Below are 17,150 nucleotides of genomic sequence, written 5' to 3'. Positions count from 1 at the left end.
CGCGATCGTACGCTTTTCCGCATCGTTGGCAGAGAGTTTCCTTTTGGCATTTAAAAACCGATCCCCGTACAACCGAGCAATCGGTCGACGGAATGCTACAAACAGCGTGGACGCTTGCCTCTTACCGTACCAATCAAGCACAGGCATGATTTACTGTTTGTCAAGTGAAGGGATTTATTTTTAAACAATAACTATAATCCGGTTGGGGATTGTTGGTGGAGCACACGCATCATCGGACCATAATTCTTCGCAATCGATACCATTCCTTTATTCCTATACCGCATTTGAATGAGTCGGTGTGTGTGTGTGTCGCTTATGCAATTGGCAATTGTGAGTGCGCCAGCAATATGAAGATAAATCTGCTGCACGTCTGTGCAACGTGTCCTCTGAAGCCAATAGCCCACCACGCTTTGTGTTACTGCATCATCATCATCATCACCGCCATCATCGGCACCATTGGCAGGGTCAAATCGAACCGTTCGCTTACATCCATCGTGCGAAGCATGAGTTTTTTGGCAGAGGATGCGATACCACAAGAAAATCCTTGGAACGATTTCTAAATTGATCGTTTAAAGATCTAGACAGTGCGCTTCGAATGTTTTATACGAAAGGGAGAGCAAGAGCGAGAGAGAGTGTGGAGGGGTTCTTGCTCAGTTCCTTCGGAACAATGCCTTATGCTCCATGACACACTCGGAATGATAATTGTGATCCAAATCTGACCCCACATTATCGGGTAATGGTTTTTTTTTTGAGGGCATCGATGCATGGCAGTTGGCTGTTGACCACTCTTACGTAGCCACACTCTGATGAAGTCCAATGTCATCAGCTGGGGCGCGGTAGAAGAAATGGAGCCAAATGATAGGGAAAATATGGATTGATGTTTTACAGACTGCCGCAGTTTGCTTTAGGGACTGTACGCTCTGAGAATGAGAACAGAGCTGTTGTTAAGGAAAGTTGGAGTTAACACTTTGGGAGCCGTCTGAGTATCAGTTTGAGATGTTTCCCATTGTATATTAAACTGCAGAAAAAACAGGCTTGGTTACAGCGATATAATTGAAAACTTAGTTAAATCTAAGATCTGGCCATAGCTGAGCACTTCATGCTGACTACTCCTTAAATTAAATCGACATATGAGCACAGCAGCTCCCCGCTTTACGCTAATGTTCGGGACCGAACGCTTTGGCGTATATCGAGTTACAAATTATACTTGAAGAGTTGAAATATAACCTTGGTCACAAAATTTCGCAATTAAATTAAGTTGAACTAAGAAGAATTAGCTTATTTTTCATTCCTTCTAGTCAAATAACTAATAAACTTTCCATAATTTATGCTTTTTTTTCATTGCATCTCAAAATTTCGAGGACTGCCGTTTGCAGAACTCCTTTGATTATTTGTCTACTGTCATTTTTCCAAAAAATCGCGTAAATCGAATCAACTGCGGGGATTTGCTCTTTGTGTATTCTCTTCGAACATGTGTAACAAACTTTCGCCCATAGGCATGTCCAAGTTTAAAAGGCATTGCTGCGTGTTGGGACTATAAATGCACTGCGTAATCCCAGATTAAGATCAAGAAGTTTGCTCAAGAAATTCGCACATCTCACCGTCAAAGTCGTTGCTGACTTTCGACCCGTGATAGAGCTGTAACAGATACGATTATCTATCACTACAATGCGTAAATTGACGTTTGATAAAAGAACCACCTCTATTGGTTCCTGTTAATCTTGGACCTTGTTAATCTCCTATATGCTGTGCTATGTGGTCTATCTTTTGAGCAGCATCGACTATCTCAGATAGCCCGGGAAGGCTAAATGTTGAAAGTATATCTTGAGCTGGATTGACGTATAAAAGCACCTGACGTTCAATAATTGCTACTAAATGTTCTATTAAAAATTATCTACCAAAAGCAGGTATTCAAGCTTGATGCATCGTGTTAGCCACATCTTGATGGTGCTATTTCTGTTAGTCACTTCTATCGCTTTCCAATAGCATGATCATACCTCAGAGGTAATCAAGTACTCTTTGCCCGCGATGGTTTTTGGTCATATTGGCTTAACGATCTAGTTAGCCAGGAATATTAAATTGGTTCACTAGACTTATTCTATGCTCATTCTAGGTTCATTACATAGGTGACGCACAAAATCATGAGATAGCTCTCCAATAGCAATGTTGTAGGAATTATAAAAAAAGCATTAGAGGATGCAAGCAGTAGACCTATTACAATATTCTTCCAAGAATAACTTCCGAAACATCAGCTTTAAAAATTCCCCAAGACGTGGAAGCTACTCATGTTTCGTATGATAAGAAGATTCACCCTTCTTCTATTAAATTATTTGATTGTCTGCTCATTAAACCGTACCCTATTTCTATCACACTGTGCCTAATGCTTCCATATCTACACGCCACCCCTAAATTCAAAACGCAACCACACTTATCAGAACTCCCTCTCGCCGTGTCTCTGATAAGCACCAAATCAACGCGTATACGTTCGTAAGCAAATTGATTATCTTGCCCGAGTACATCATCGCATCGCACTTCTCTCGTATCAAAAGCATATCAGCTGCGAGCTGTAACCCTTCCCTCCTCCCCCGTGTGTATCACATTTGCACGTCAACGGTTCGAATTTCAAATTTATGTCCGTACACCGTTTTGGTGGTGCTCCCCATGGTTGTTAGCGATTGTTAGCTTACCGACGGTGTGTACCATCCCATCCATTCCAAAGTTGAACTGCGGCCAAAAAACCTTATCGAGAACGGTGAGGGAAACTGGGGGGGGGGGGGGGGGGGGGCTGTTGGGTTTAAAATCTCGTACCGTAGGGTACCCCGCCATCGGTACATCCAGCGATCCATTTGAAGCATGTGAAAGGTCTCAAGTGGAAATCGGTAATGTCGGTGTGGTCCTCTCGTCATCATTGAGGCAGACCAGGGCGGACGGACCGTGTGTGTGTGTGTTTGTGTTTATTGCAATGGTTAACAAATGGCAAGTGTATCGTGAATCGTGGCCAACATTTTCATCCATAAGCGTACCACTATAAATCGTATGCATTAGACGGCTGTAAGGTTGCTGGGCCGGCGACTGGTTGGGTAAAGCATGTAAGGTTACAACCGGGAATTGATTGTTATAAATAAATCCACTGCTAAGCCAACCGTTGCGAGCGTTCTATCTTGGCACCACGCGGCTGTGGGAGGAGGAAGGTCAACCGATTTTAAATTTCTCTTCCATTGCAGGAAGCGTGTGATGCACTCTGACTCTACGGTGCTAATACTTTCCATTTCATTCTCTTCCCCTTTTTTTTTGCGCAGCGTAATGGTGTTTGCTTGCGTGGATGTAACAACAAATTAACCATTCAACCGTTTGCGGAATTAACCGGAATCAATCCTTGGAAGCGTCGGAACCGGACCGCCGACCACATCTTGATGAACACGCAGGGTGATCAGTGCTGACAGGGGCAACGGGGGCAACACTGGGTGGCGAGCGAGCAAAAGGGGACAGCCAAACGTAACTGCGATGCGTTCGGTCGGTTCGCTGACAACGGCACCGTTGGCGGACGAGCAAACGGACGTGCCGGACGAGGCGACGGATGACCGGTGGCTGCGACGGCGACGACGACACGAAGATGACATAAATTGGAAAATGTCAGCTCAGCAACAGGTGACACCGGATCGGCCGACAGGCACGGTCACGGACGGTACGGACCAAGCGCCACCCGTCCCATCGTCGGCGGTGGTTGACGGTGAGAATAATCCAATTAAATCGTTGCGACGGCAACGACGGGTTGAGGGCACTAATGGCCCCACACCCACCAGTACCGTCCCATCAATCACGGCACCCACAATGCCAATGATTGCTGGCACGGACACGGAACGATGGTCGGCACGATTGTACCGGACAGCGGCTATTGGCGACGATGGGGAAGATGGTGACGTGCAGCAGCAACCGTCTGCAGTGGCAACTGATAGGAGCGAGCAGAGCGAAGGGTTTGCTGTTGGCGAACCGACGAGGGCGTTGGAGTTTGTTGATGGGGGTGGTAAAAATAGCACCGGACAAGATACTGCTAATAACAATCGGCTGGAATGTATCGTCGCTTCCGTACAGCAGCTCGCCGTAACGGACGTTGTCAACGAGCTGGAGGACGCACTGGAGCGAAAGCGTCACAACACCGGCAATGCGCGCCGTCGCTGGAAGTTGCTGGCGAAGGCACTCCGGCACGATTCGAGCGAAGACGATCAGTTCTCCAAGTTTAACCTGATCGAGGCGGATCGTGCCGGCGATGAGAAGGATGAGAATGTGTACGTTTATCGGCTGTACGATCGCTACCGGTTGAAGATCCGTCTGATTGGGCCGGAGCGTCCGTGGACCGCCAGCGAACTGATCGGATTTAACAACACCGGCAATATCTGCGTTTGGCCCTCGGAAGAAGCACTCGCGTACTACATCCTGTCGCGGCTCGCGCAGTTCGATGGAACCTCAGTGCTCGAGCTCGGTGGTGGGATGACCTGTCTGGCGGGGCTAGTGCTTGCCAAGTACGGGCAACCCGCATTCGTACACGTTACCGACGGGAACGAGCTGTCCGTGGAGAACGTACGCAAATCGCTCGTGCTGAACAAATTCAACTGCACGATCAAATCGTCCGTGCTGAAGTGGGAACAGGCGAACAACGAACTGGACCCGGACACGGCCGAGCGCTATCACTTCATCCTGTCCGCGGATTGCCTGTTTTTCGACGAGTCCCGTTCACAGCTGATCGATACGATCTGGCAGGCGCTGGCAGCGGAAGGGGTCGCACTCATTACGGCACCCCGCCGTGGGCAAACGTTGAGTCTCTTCCTCGCTGAGTGCGTTGCCCGTGGCTTCCATTACGAGTTGCTGCAGTGCTACAACGAGGCGATCTGGGCGCGACATCTTGAGCTGAAGCAGATGGACGGTTACGACGAGAACGTGCACTATCCGCTGCTGGTGAAGATGTACAAATACGGACCGGGCAGTGTTTTGCATCGATTGTGAAGTGCGATCAGAGCGATCCCGTACACAATGCTAGTTTCCCAAAGCAATTCCAAACAGGAACTAATTTGTTCACACTGCGTCCACGTACTTCCATTTACTCGTTCACCTGGACCGGAGTGATTTTTTTGCAAACGGGATACGCTGCCCGCCCGTACGCTTTGTTAGTGGGTAGTTTTAATGTAATTTTGAGGACCTGCATCCTGCAGCCATTAAGAAACGGTAACCTAATGGAAGCCTGCGGATATTGTGTTTAGAACGGACCAACAATAATGGATTGCACTATACGAACTTTGAAAGACACAGCACCGAAACGATGTGGTTTGTGTGTTTGCTTGCTGTTGTTGCTGTTGTTACTGTTGTTGTTGTTAAGAGTGTTAAGAGAAGGAGCACAATTTACGGCGAAAGTATTTACGAATAAGCGCAACAAACCAGGCGTAGTTTAGGAATGTTTTGTCGGTAACGCAGCGGTAATGCCCTGGTGTATCCCTGGTGTACAATTACGTAAAATGTAAGTGTCCAAACGGTGCGTTTGTCGACGAAGCCAAAGTATTCAACATGGACGGCCTTCCCCAATTATTTTGTGATAAAAGCGATTCTCCGAACCGGAGCGACACCCGGTGCACGGGGAGCCTAAACTTAGCTTAGGTTATAAATAGCGAATCAGTAGCAGTTTTTTGGTTGAAAGCCCCCCCCCTCCTTTTTGGCGTATGTTTAGTCTAAACTGCATGGGTGCATGTGCAGGAAACACATCGCGGAACACTGCTGTGTGGGAGATGTGCTTTCTGCCACTTTATTAATGAAACGTTCGTCGGGCCATGAATCATGGGGAAGCGTGGGGATTAGATGTTTATTGTTTAGGAACTAGTAAAACTCGACCAAGGCGACCGGCATCACGTTGTTGGGCGGTAGGCTAAATTTAAAGTTATGCCCCACTTTGCTGACTGGAAGAGGCATTCTAAGCGTTTCTTGCCACACTGGACGTGCCAAAACAGCAATGAATGAAACATTCAAGTGGCCAATTGTATCGGTTTTGTCTCGAAAAAGTGTTTTACATTAAGATAGTGGTGTTTCGTATGCAAAACCCTTTTCCACACTCACATACATACGCACAAACACATCCACACGCACACACTCTCATACACATTGCGACGATGATGTGTTGATTCCAAGGAAAAGCCAGTATCACAAACGCTCTAGCACTATGTACTTTTTTTCCTGATACGTTATCTTGTACTGTAGAATTGATAGGTCGATCCTGGACGAAACAAATAAAACAGTCTCGTTTTAGGGAGCTAGGGGAAGCGAAAACCCAGTGAGCAATGAATTTCCTGTTATCTGCAAATACAAATTTTATTCCTTCTAAGCTAAATAAATATTAACTGATGTAATGCAAATCGTGTGATGTATAACGGTTGAGGGGTGTTTTTCTTTCACTCTTTCCCTGCTGTGATGTTTGGCTTCAGACGATTTTCAGTACGGGTGCAATCGTTGGGATGGATGCATCTGGCTGTGGTAAGCTACCTGGGCGGGTGGATGTGTTGCGACGTGAGAGGAAGGATACGGTAACATACCTAAGCCAACACCGAGCGGTCCCGGTGGTCCGAGTCCGTGTGGCGGGAGCGCAATTGCAACTGGAACCTGCTGATGCTGTTGGTGTTGATGTTGCTGCTGCTGTTGTTGTGCTTGTGTCGGTGGCATCAGTTCACCGACAGGGTCCGGCACCGAACCATCCACATCCGGCGCATGTACCCTCATGTGTCCGTTAAGATTGTTCAGTGTAGCGAACACTTTGTGACATTCGTGACATTTGTAGCTTTCGTTGCCACACTCGTTCAGATGCATCTTGCGTTTGTGTGCCATCATGTCACGGTTGCGGCTAAAGCTTTTGGCACATATATCACAGTGATAGTTTTTGATGCCCGAGTGTGAGATCATGTGCCGCGTCAAATCGCCCGACGTGATGAATCCCTTGTTGCACGACGGGCACACGTGGTCCCGCTCGTTGGTATGTATTTTCTTGTGTGCCTGAAAGTTCCCGAGCGCCGAAAATTGTTTGCTACAGATTTCACACTGGTACGGTCGTTCGCCGGTGTGCGTACGAACGTGGATGGCAAGGTTATGCTTTTGTGCGAATCGCCGTGGACAAATGTTGCACGCGTACGGTTTCTCACCGGAATGTGTCCTTGGGAAGGGAAAAGATAACATTTCTTTTAGAGTTATTGTTCCTTTACTAAACCGATCTAAACATTTACCTCAAGTGCATTTGTAGCTGGGCGGCACATTTGAACGATTTGTGACATTGGTAGCATGTTTGCGGTATCTTCGGCATCGGTTTTGGGCCTCTCTTCTTGCGCTCTTCTGGCAGCTTGGGTCTGTATCGTTTCCTGTTGTTCGATTTCCTACAGATGTGGAGCGAAAGAACGCGTTAACTTTCTGTTAGATGCGACTAAAACTAACTACGTACTTTTCCGCTGATTTATGTTCATCCCCTTTATGCTCCATTCCAGAGAGCAACCACGAATCGTCCGTCATCGTTTCTTTCTCCATCGTGTAGCTGTAGTTCATTGCAGAGCCTCCGTTCATGTACTGGCGCAGTCTAATGTCAGAATTCTCACACTGTTGCTTAAGATGAAAGGCCACCCCTAGCCGGTACATGCAGTTGTTGCAAATAGTACTTGGTAGACCGTCATCTCTCGATACCTGTGAAGAGATACGAGGCACCATTCGTAATCTGCACTAATCATTCGATTGCACACTATTACCTTTATGTTCGAACACATTACCAGCATATTAGCTGGTGCCATCGGAACTAGCTCGGTGCTAAAGATCGATGTGAATACTCCCTCCTCCAAGCACACACGGCACAATCGACTAATATTGTAATCCATCTCGACAAGTACAACTTTGCTAAGTTCGACAGTGCAAAATTGAAACCAGATGGTAATTACGCCTTAAAATCACATTCCACAGATGCACTTAAATTGCTATCACTAAATGATACCTCACGTTACATGATATATTAAGAAAATATACGTTTTTGGTTGAAAATTAACTTAATTTTCCACATTTTTAAGAGAACATTGCTAGTGATATGGGGTTGTTTACGTTTTAGCTTTTTGTTTACCAATGCGATCTTTTGACAGTTTGCTGTGACAATACAGTGACCTACACATCAAACGCGAATGCACAACGAGGATTTTTTTGGTTTTACGCTGTTCCGTTTCTAGAGCAGCGACAAACTAAAGTTTCTGATGATTTGTTATAAAATGAACGATATTACATTTTTATTACTCAAACGAACTTAAAACACAGTTATGTAAAAATGGAAAATGGAATATAAAAACATTGAAATCTTTCCGCTAGAATCTGCTCGAGTCTGCTCGAAATTTTATTGGGTGTTCAAAAGAAATGCCAAACTCTAAATTTGGTGTACAAAATAACGAAATTTACGACCGAAAAGGGAAAATACGACACTTTTTTTTACAAAAATAAAAAAATGACCTTTGTAGAACATCAACTGAACACACTGCAAACCAAGAAGATGTTTTCCGTCGTTCCAAAGAACAGTTTTAAAAGAAAGAGAAGGTGCTCAGTCTTAGCAACACGCGACCATAGCAACCGTTATATTTCATTTATTTACTGCTGACGCTTCCTCGGGACATTGCGGACTGTTTTATCTGCTAGCAAAGAAAATCTGTTCAATTCTCCACTGGTAAAGATGAATCCGGAAGAAGATGCTAATTCCATCAGTGTGCAGGCGGATGCATTCAACGAATCCGTTATGGATCCTGTGGGGGTGCTGGAAACTGATCATCCCTTGCTCGAGCGCTTTCAGGCCGCTCTGAAGGCTCACCTGCTGAAGGTAAAGGATCAGCTGGAGGAGGAAGTGGCCGAGTTGAACCATCGACTGGAGCAGAATGAGAAAGAATCCGAAGAGGTCGGCGCCGAGCTGTACGACCTGCAGGAAGAAATTGATAATCAGAAGGAGCTTCTCGAAATTTACAGTAAAGAAATATACGAGCTGGCCGCCCAACGGCAGCAGGAGGAAAGGCAGGCCGCTCAGTACCGGAAGGAGTTCGAGGAACAGCAGCAAGAGCTGAAAGAGTTCAAAAAGGTGCACAAGGAGCATTTAATGGAGCTGGAAAATTTGACCATACTGGAGAACGAGTTTGCAAAGTGGGCCCAAGAAATCAAGGACGAAATCGCCGTTGCTAAGCGCGTCGTCAGCAAGGACGAGAAGGAGGAGCTAATCGCGGCGGAAGAGCAACGCAAGGCCGATCTGCTCCTGCTAAACCTTTCAAACGAGGTGAAGCGCAAGGGCCGTGAGATGGAAGCGATCGAGGATCAGATAAGGGAACAGGATGAAAAGCGGGAAACGATCAGCCGCAGTTTGGCCGATGCAAACACCGACCTGGAAGCGCTGCAGCACGAACACAAATGTGTGTCCCAGGCGTGGGGTGAAGTGATAGTGGCGATTCAGCAGCGGGACCGAGTGCTGGTGAAAACGAAGGAAGAGCTCGAATCGATTTACGAGGAGCATAAAGTTATCAAGAGCAAAACGGAAATTACCAAGAAGACGGCAGCGAAGGAAATGGAGCAGAACGAGAAGCTGGCCGGTTTTAAGAATCGCATCCAGGGTGATATCAACTCGCTGGAGAAGCAGGTCCGCAAGGAGCAGGAAGATGAAGATAAGCTCAAGCGTGACCTGGATCACTATGCTCTGATTCTTGAGCAAACGGAGGCCGATATCCTGAAGGCTCAGCAGGAGGGCTTGCTGATTGAGAATCATCTCAAATCACTGCGCCAAACGTTGGAGAAACAGAACCGCAAAAAGTTTGACCTTGAAGAGCAGATATTGGAGCTGCTGCAAGATCATCTGACGACGGATAAGGCGGGAGAAGCGCAGCGCAAGCTACTGGTCGATACCACCGAGAAGCGCAGGGAGCTGGAAATTAACATGGAGGTCACGGAGAATCAGCTATCGACGGTACTGCTGGATTTGGAAAAGTGGAGATCACTGGTGGAAAACTCGAAAGATGTGTTGAGCAAAGTGAAGGTAAGCTGATAGGAGGGACTTTGACTGAATGGTTGGCCGTTTTATACAGCTTGTTGCATTTATTCCCTAAAGATTGAACATGACGAGATGGATGCTGAGGCAAACAAGCACAACGAGGAGATAAAGCTTCGGAAGGAAATGATTGCCGTGAAGCTACGCAAAATGGATTCACTGAATCGTGAATTGGATCAGCTGATCAGTAAGGCTGGCGGGCAGGAGATGAACCCGGACGAGCTGAAGCTACTGGACGTCCAGCAAGACATCGTGGAGGTGGAGATACAGCTGAAGGAGGCACGCGCAGCATGGTTAAAGCTGCAGACAAGCGTCGCAACCCAAACGACCAAGCGATCCCAACAGCTGAGCGAAATCAACTACTCCAGAAAGAGTCAGTACTGCATGCGTGTGCAATATTACGCGGTGTTCTATTTTAATGCGCTTGCGTTCATGTTTTTTTTTCTTTTGCAGAGCTTCTTCTGGCCGAACAAAAAGCAATCAAAATCGAAGCCCAGCTCGAGGAGGTGTTGAATGAAAACAGGGAGATTGTTCGTTCGTTATCGGCGCTCAACACACGCCTCGACAGTGCCAGTATGGAGCTGTTCAAAACGCGCCAAGTGCATGAGAAGGGAGAGCAGGAGTGCGAGGTAGCTCATCACCAGGCAACGGAACGGCTGCGAGATGCCGAAATGGCCGTCCTAGGGCTGGAACAAGAGCTTAAAGATCTTGGAAAAGAGATCGAGGACTGTAAGCAGGAGGTGCTGGAGAAGCACCGCGAAGCATTGTCCTGGGAAACAAAGTGCAAGATGTCGACCGAGGCGAAGAAGTTTAAGGAGGAGGAAACCACACAAAACAGTGAAATCGGCCTGATGAAGGCGGAGATTCATCGTATGCAGGTACGGTACGGACAGCTAAAGCGCATGCAGGAGAAGCTGGTTCACGACCTGGAAAATACTGTGCATCATCGTGAAAACATTTTTGAATCGGTTAATGCACGCGAAAAGGTGTACGGTGGAAAGTTTAAGACTCGCTCGACAATGCAGCACAAGATAAATGAGCTCAAGAACAAGCTGAAAGTTGTGTTTTCGGTAGGTCACCCGTTTATCAATCTATCGGTAGACAGCTGACTTCTCACCTCCTCTTTTCTAGGAAATATCTCAAGCAGAGAAAAGTCTCCTGGAGATCGACACCGCCCAGAAGCTGCTCCAGGCGGAGATCGAGAACAAAAAGCATCAGATTGAGGAGGAAAAACTGCAAACCAATCTGATCCGGGCGGAAACGGAACAGGCGTCCATGTTGAAGCAGGAAAATCTGGATTACATCGTGCGCCATCAGTATCGGGCCCGCCGTTATCGGGCGCTGGCAAATGCACAGCAACTGCCCAAGTTCCGCAACGAAATTCTCATCCAGGCCGACCTGCAGCGCCAGCGGGAAGTGAACGAAAACATTGTGGCGGTGGTCGAAACGTTGCAGCAAGATTTTCCCACCCAGAAGTATAATCTCAACAAAATTCTTCAATTGCTTAAATAATGCTCCATTGGTTCGTTTGTGCCGGTGTGTTTGCTTTTCTCTGCGTGACACGGTTTGCGGTTTTGATAGCATTTAAATAAAAAAAATACAAACATATATTTGCAAACACGGTGTTCCCATCGGCAACAATTAGTCTAGGGTTTTCTTTGTACACAAGTCTTTGGTGGGCTTTTCCAACCAAAACGGAACGGAAACAGGCACAGGATGTCGTCTTTGGGACAGGACATTCAGTCGCCTAAAAATGGGTAACGATTGCTAGTGTCCTCCGGGTCTGTGCTGAGCAGCAGTTCGTTCAGCTTGGCGTAGTTTGCCCCTAACCGCTCGTCCGAGTTGCTATCGTACAGATCGTCCGCCAGTTCTCCCATCTCCGCACAGCAGACTGCCTCACTGAACGCCCCGAGTGAACGCAGGAAGCGGTAGGTGTTTTGCTTGATGTTAAGCAGGTGGCTATCGTGATCGTGCGCTATCCGTTTGTGGCCGGTTGTAGAGGTTGTTTGAAGCATTGGAGCACCGGTGACTGTGGGAACGAGCAGTAGCGGCGGTTCAACCGTTGCGGCTGCACTCGCTCCCAGTTCGACTACGCTCGTGAGGTTAGGATCGTCGAACAGTTTCATCGTGTACGATACGACCAGGAAGCAGACGGCATTCATTGGGAATGCACGCAGTAACGTTGACGCGAGCCCCCGGGACAAGAAGGCAAGACCTTCGGCGGCGTGGCTTTTCCTTACGCAATCGACCAGCCCACTGTACTGAGGCTTTCCGGCGATGCCGTCCGCTTGAAGGCGCGATTTGACGACATCGATTGGGAAGGTTACGAGCCAGGAGAAGGTACCGGCAAGTCCACCAGCCATCAGGATAACGAACGGTGATGGATCCACAACGCGCCTTACCATATACTCGTAAGCTACGAAATAGCTGGAGAATCCTGCGAGTAATAAAATGGGAATATTTTAGAGATTAGAATGCAGGAGCGCTGAAGAACGCATTGCAGAACCTACCCGGCATATCACGTGCTGCCGTTATGCCCAGTCCACGGAAAATTCCCCGAGCACCTTCCCGGCGCCAGATGCTTCGGGTACAATCCACCGGTCCACTAAACCGTTCCGCACCGCGCGGCAGATTATCCTGCAGCTGGAGGCGCGTTTTGATTAGCTCCATCGGTGAGCAGACGAGACTTTGCGCTAAGCCAGCGGCCGTTCCCGCCAGGAAGTGCGAGTACAGCGAGTCCGGATTGGTGGTGCGTCGCTGTATGTTTCCGTACACACCAAACACGATCGCATTCACCACGGCAACGCCCGCCATCGGGCTGGACATCCCCCGGTACAGTCCATGAACGCCCTCGCGCACGATGATCTTCCGGAAGCAGTCGACCGTGCCGCGGTACATCGGATTCTTATGGTTTTGCGTCTGCAGATGCACCTTCACCGTATCGAACGGAAATCCAACGATAACGCCGGCACAACCTTAAAGCAAGAAGGTAGAGATGGGTGCAAGATTGTAGTAGCGTCGTCCGCCCTCTTATCACATCATCAACATCAACAGCCTCCAATTCCATTCCATCAAGAGGGGCACAATCGCATAATGCCGATCGATCGGTCAGCATTATTGAGAAACAAGGGTATCGATCGACCGATCGCACTGTAGCGATATGTCGCCCTGGTCGTTTGCAGGGGGTATGGAATGTGTTTTCTACTTGGACGTGAGCCTTGTTTGCGACCCAGCATCATAAGGAATCCGGTTCGGGTGAAAGTGATAATGGGCAACGGGGCTTGAAGAGGTAATGTATTATAATGATCAACAGTAAAAGTCCCCTATCAAAACGCTTTCTGGGTGCCGGGACCGGGGAGTCAACATTATCAGCGGTGTCTAAACCGTTGCGGTGATAGCAACGTTGACCTACCAGGTCGTCATCGTGGTCAACATCACCCGAGCCCGATGTTATGTGTCTTTGTTTGTTCCTTTACTTGTAAAACTTCCGAAAAATGTGAACTGAAAAACGGTTGCGTCCGGGTACGTTGGTACACATCGCTATCAAAGTCGTCTGACGAAAACGTGAACATCACGCCAGATAGGAGTGTGGCACCCAGTGCCCTTTGGGATAAGAGCACGTGCCACCCCATAGAGGGGAAGATGAACAGGGGTGAGAGAGGTAGGACACGCTTTGGGATGGAAAACTTACCTCCTAAACAACCAGCAGCAAAGTCTAAAGCCATCGGATTGACTAACTGGGGAGAAGAGACGGGCTCTAGTGCAGGCAAAGGACGCTAGATGGCGCAACAGAGTAGCAATAGGTAAGTGTTCTAAGAACCCCTGCCCGATAGGCAGAAGAAGTATTGCAGTAAAGAACGTGTGCAGCGAACGAATGTAATGTATCGTTATACGCTCCGCTTAGTCGTTGAACTGTGATAACACCTCAGTTCAGCTACGATCAGCCTGCAGATGTTGGATGGCGATCTGCCAAACAAAAAGAAGAGAAAAATAATCAAATGGAGAGGGAAAGCATTTTTAATGAAAACAAATAAAACGCAAATAATATAACAACGGGACAATCAGCATTTTTCTTTTTCGTAGTTGATAACGAGTTTCGGTTTTGCACTGTTCGTTCGGTACAAATATTTGTAGTTGGTACGACCGTACATTATAATCGCATCCTGACGCCTCGAGACTCCTGCTCGTTGGTGCGATTGGCTGGTTTGCTGTTGTTGTTGTTATTGCGGGACACTGATTGCACTGTGTCCCTCTTGTGATGTACGTGTACATGAGGCGGAGCTGGGAGTGTGTCTATTGATAACCTCCCAGCATCTTCTACAGGTTCTGTGTGGGTCTGATTTCCTTTCCTCTTGGTGTCCACCGCCAAACACTTCCTGATTGAGCTTGTTTAACAAATTGTACTCCGTTAAACGCACATGGCACGTACTTCAAACCGTTCTTACCCCGCGCGTCATGTGAAGGGGTGTGTTGACTCTGGGGCTCTGATAGTTCTGGTTCTGGCTGTTTGTTTTTGGTCTTGGACAGTTTAGAGATGGTAAGCGGTATGAATGGAATATTTTGGACTCCTCCCAACGTGACCTCTTGCCCTCAGATAGTACGGTGATTTGCGTAAATATTCGTTCGGTTAGAGAACAGAAGAGAAGTTTCCAGGACCTAAGATGTCCTCAAGATCGTTTTCTCAGTATAGAAAATTCAGTTCCTCTAAGCTACCTCATCGGGAAGGTGTAAAAGTGGATCTTTCTTCCATCTTTGAATGTACATGGTTTGTAAGCATGTCGCGAAGAATTCACACTGGCACTTTATAACCTTCGTTACTACGCGTGGCACTGATAAGCGGTGAGGAATTGCGATTCAAACCGGGCTGGTAATCTTGCTGGTTCCCCGCAGTCCGGTACGAAAGCTTCCGGCGTTCTTTACACCAATGCCACATTGCACACTGTAAGTTGGTACGCGTCGCACTACTTACCAAATGATGTGTCGATGGGTGCCTTAAACTACGAAACTTGCTGTCACTAAGGTGACACTCTGTGTCATGAGCTGTCTATGATTGGTATCGGAACGAAGTTGTCGTATTTGAGCACTAGCATTCTTGAGCAGATAGTACCGATTGTCTGCTAAGACACTCCACTACTTCAGACACACTAAACCAGTGAGGATGCGTATTGTCCTTGCAGATAACTTTGGTGAACTGCTTAGTTTGCCGAAGGCCTCGATCGTTCGAGCTCCTTGGAATTTCACGCTTCACGTAGTGTTTCACTAATGTTTTCTCTTTCTTTTGTATGATGCACTAAAAACACGAACTACATTGAATTGGCCGGACTATACAGGTGATGAACGATGGAAATTGTGTAAGGAAATGGCTTTCCAACAACCACAATGCCTTACAATCGCCCTCCACAGATGTAAACTTCCAGACCCGTAAACGTGAACTCGCGGACAGTGCACACAGTAATACCTTCCGGATTTGACTGTTTGATCAGTCGCATTGACTCGGGCAGTGGAGCCTCGGTCTAGACTATATCAGCGAGGCAGCTATACACTCGTAGACCGAAGACGATCGTACCAGCAGTAGCCAGAACCGCTCGGATGTACTTATCACTCTGATAAGCCTTCGGGAGTTGGTTTGGCCGGATGCGTCGCATCGGTTCGCTAATAGCTCACCGGTGCGACGCTGTTACAGCGAAGTAGTAACAGCCAAAAGTGAGTACCATATTTGCGCTTTGGCACATGCACGACACACCCGAAATTATGCAGGATTATCCCGTACAAAAGAACCTTCCACTGCTCCCGTTCATTAAAGCGTATGACGCTCGTAACATCTTGGGGGCAATCTTTGAACTTCAAATGAAGGTTATCGATCATCCCTGTGCCAATGTGGAATCGGTTCGTAGCAGTTTGGTTTGCTATTTGGTTTTTGGAACGAATTCCAGCACGACAAACAAAACAATTCCGATTGTTTTCCGTGCATGGTTACGGTTGCTTTGGTACAGCTTTTCTCCGTACCTTCAAGCCTATTTCACAACATCTCTTTCGTCAGAAGCTTCCCGTTAAATTGCGTAGTTTTAACGCAAAAGTACGTCCTGTGCGTACATTGTAACACCACAGCGCACGGTTCATTTGTTGGCTTGGTCTAGTGCGGCGCACATGGAGCACAAATGTTTCGACATCTACAGCTGTCTGGAAATGTATTGAGATGCGACGTGGCGATAAGAGCGAAGAAGGAGTGATTCGATCAGACAGTTATTTCAATGCACTTTGAACTTGCACATGACATGCAGTTGAGTGCAACCTGTAATGCGGGGCATCGGGTTCCTAGCGATCGTTTATTGGTTCAGTGCATACTAAGAAGTGTTAAGAGGAACATGCCGATCTGTCGATAAAAAAATTCAAGCTAACTTTGTTCGCGGTAGATCTTGATACATTCTTTCTTATTCGATTCTATTGTTGAAACTGTTCTTTAAATTAGCATCCAGGTCTAAGAAACTAGTAAGTCAAATGGCAAAATTCCTACGTCATATAGATGTCATTTTGAAAGTTAATTCCGGAAGTACATCAGTCAATCGGTTTAAAACTGACAGATTCTTATTCAAACACAGCTCTGTGGTTAATAGATATTACTTATTTAAACTTATAATTAGTCCAATTTAGTCAATATCATTAGTCAATATAGTGTCATTTATTAATAATATTAAAAATATGAGAGAGTATCAGTGATCAGTGAAGTAGGAAGGAAGACAAACAGCTACGTAGCCACGGAACTCCCTTGGGAAATCAAAGACACAAAGGCACAGAGATGTTCCAAATGATAAATTCGAAAGGCCAAATGAATCCGTTAGGGATAATTTAGAAATCAGAAACTGAAAAATCAAATTTAATTCGAAACCATAGGTGTTTATTTTTGCCTCGATTTTTCTTAAAAAAGGCAAATTATTTTTGGCTTTCTTTGAATATTCCAATTTCTCAAGTATTTCTCATTTTAAATAAATAATATCCTGCTATTGAATAAAAGGGAGATAACTTGTTTTCCTTAAAGAAATTTTTTCTCACGAATCACCCTGTCGCTTCCATATGTGCCGTG

General features: G+C 46.8%; 4 protein-coding genes across 5 annotated transcripts; 2 read left to right on the top strand and 2 right to left on the bottom strand.

Annotated features, from left to right (window-relative positions):
* The first annotated feature begins 3,488 nt into the window (after nt 1–3,488).
* Nucleotides 3,489–5,001, top strand: LOC128304574 (calmodulin-lysine N-methyltransferase). The gene has a single exon (XM_053041774.1). The coding sequence runs from the start codon at nt 3,505–3,507 to the stop codon at nt 4,999–5,001; it is 1,497 nt and encodes a 498-aa protein (XP_052897734.1). The 5' UTR covers nt 3,489–3,504.
* A 1,053-nt stretch (nt 5,002–6,054) lies between these two features.
* On the bottom strand, nt 6,055–8,091 carry LOC128303215 (zinc finger protein 271-like). Of its 2 annotated transcripts, none has more exons than XM_053040089.1 (4): nt 7,764–8,091; nt 7,466–7,701; nt 7,254–7,400; nt 6,055–7,183 (listed from the first exon to the last, which is right to left on the bottom strand). In XM_053040089.1, exons 1-4 carry the CDS (start codon nt 7,887–7,889, stop codon nt 6,472–6,474), a joined length of 1,221 nt encoding a protein of 406 aa, XP_052896049.1. In that variant the 5' UTR covers nt 7,890–8,091; the 3' UTR covers nt 6,055–6,471. The 2 variants fall into 2 exon arrangements, with proteins under 2 accessions (XP_052896049.1, XP_052896050.1); XM_053040090.1 differs by having other exon boundaries at nt 7,785–8,091.
* Nucleotides 8,092–8,719: 628 nt separating this feature from the next.
* On the top strand, nt 8,720–11,628 carry LOC128304595 (coiled-coil domain-containing protein 40-like). The gene is made up of 4 exons (XM_053041797.1): nt 8,720–10,057; nt 10,130–10,442; nt 10,523–11,139; nt 11,201–11,628. The coding sequence occupies exons 1-4, from the start codon at nt 8,720–8,722 to the stop codon at nt 11,579–11,581; spliced, it is 2,649 nt and encodes an 882-aa protein (XP_052897757.1). The 3' UTR covers nt 11,582–11,628.
* Nucleotides 11,629–11,753: 125 nt separating this feature from the next.
* On the bottom strand, nt 11,754–13,816 carry LOC128304716 (mitochondrial basic amino acids transporter). Its single transcript, XM_053041928.1, has 3 exons — nt 13,761–13,816; nt 12,580–13,044; nt 11,754–12,506 (listed from the first exon to the last, which is right to left on the bottom strand). Exons 1-3 carry the CDS (start codon nt 13,792–13,794, stop codon nt 11,809–11,811), a joined length of 1,197 nt encoding a protein of 398 aa, XP_052897888.1. The 5' UTR covers nt 13,795–13,816; the 3' UTR covers nt 11,754–11,808.
* Nucleotides 13,817–17,150: the final 3,334 nt, after the last annotated feature.

The sequence above is a fragment of the Anopheles moucheti genome, chromosome 3 (assembly GCF_943734755.1).
Source record: "Anopheles moucheti chromosome 3, idAnoMoucSN_F20_07, whole genome shotgun sequence".
Classification (NCBI taxonomy): Eukaryota; Metazoa; Arthropoda; class Insecta; order Diptera; family Culicidae; genus Anopheles; species Anopheles moucheti.
Note: the sequence above shows the minus strand (reverse complement) of the source record. Positions and strands in the feature narration are given on the sequence as shown.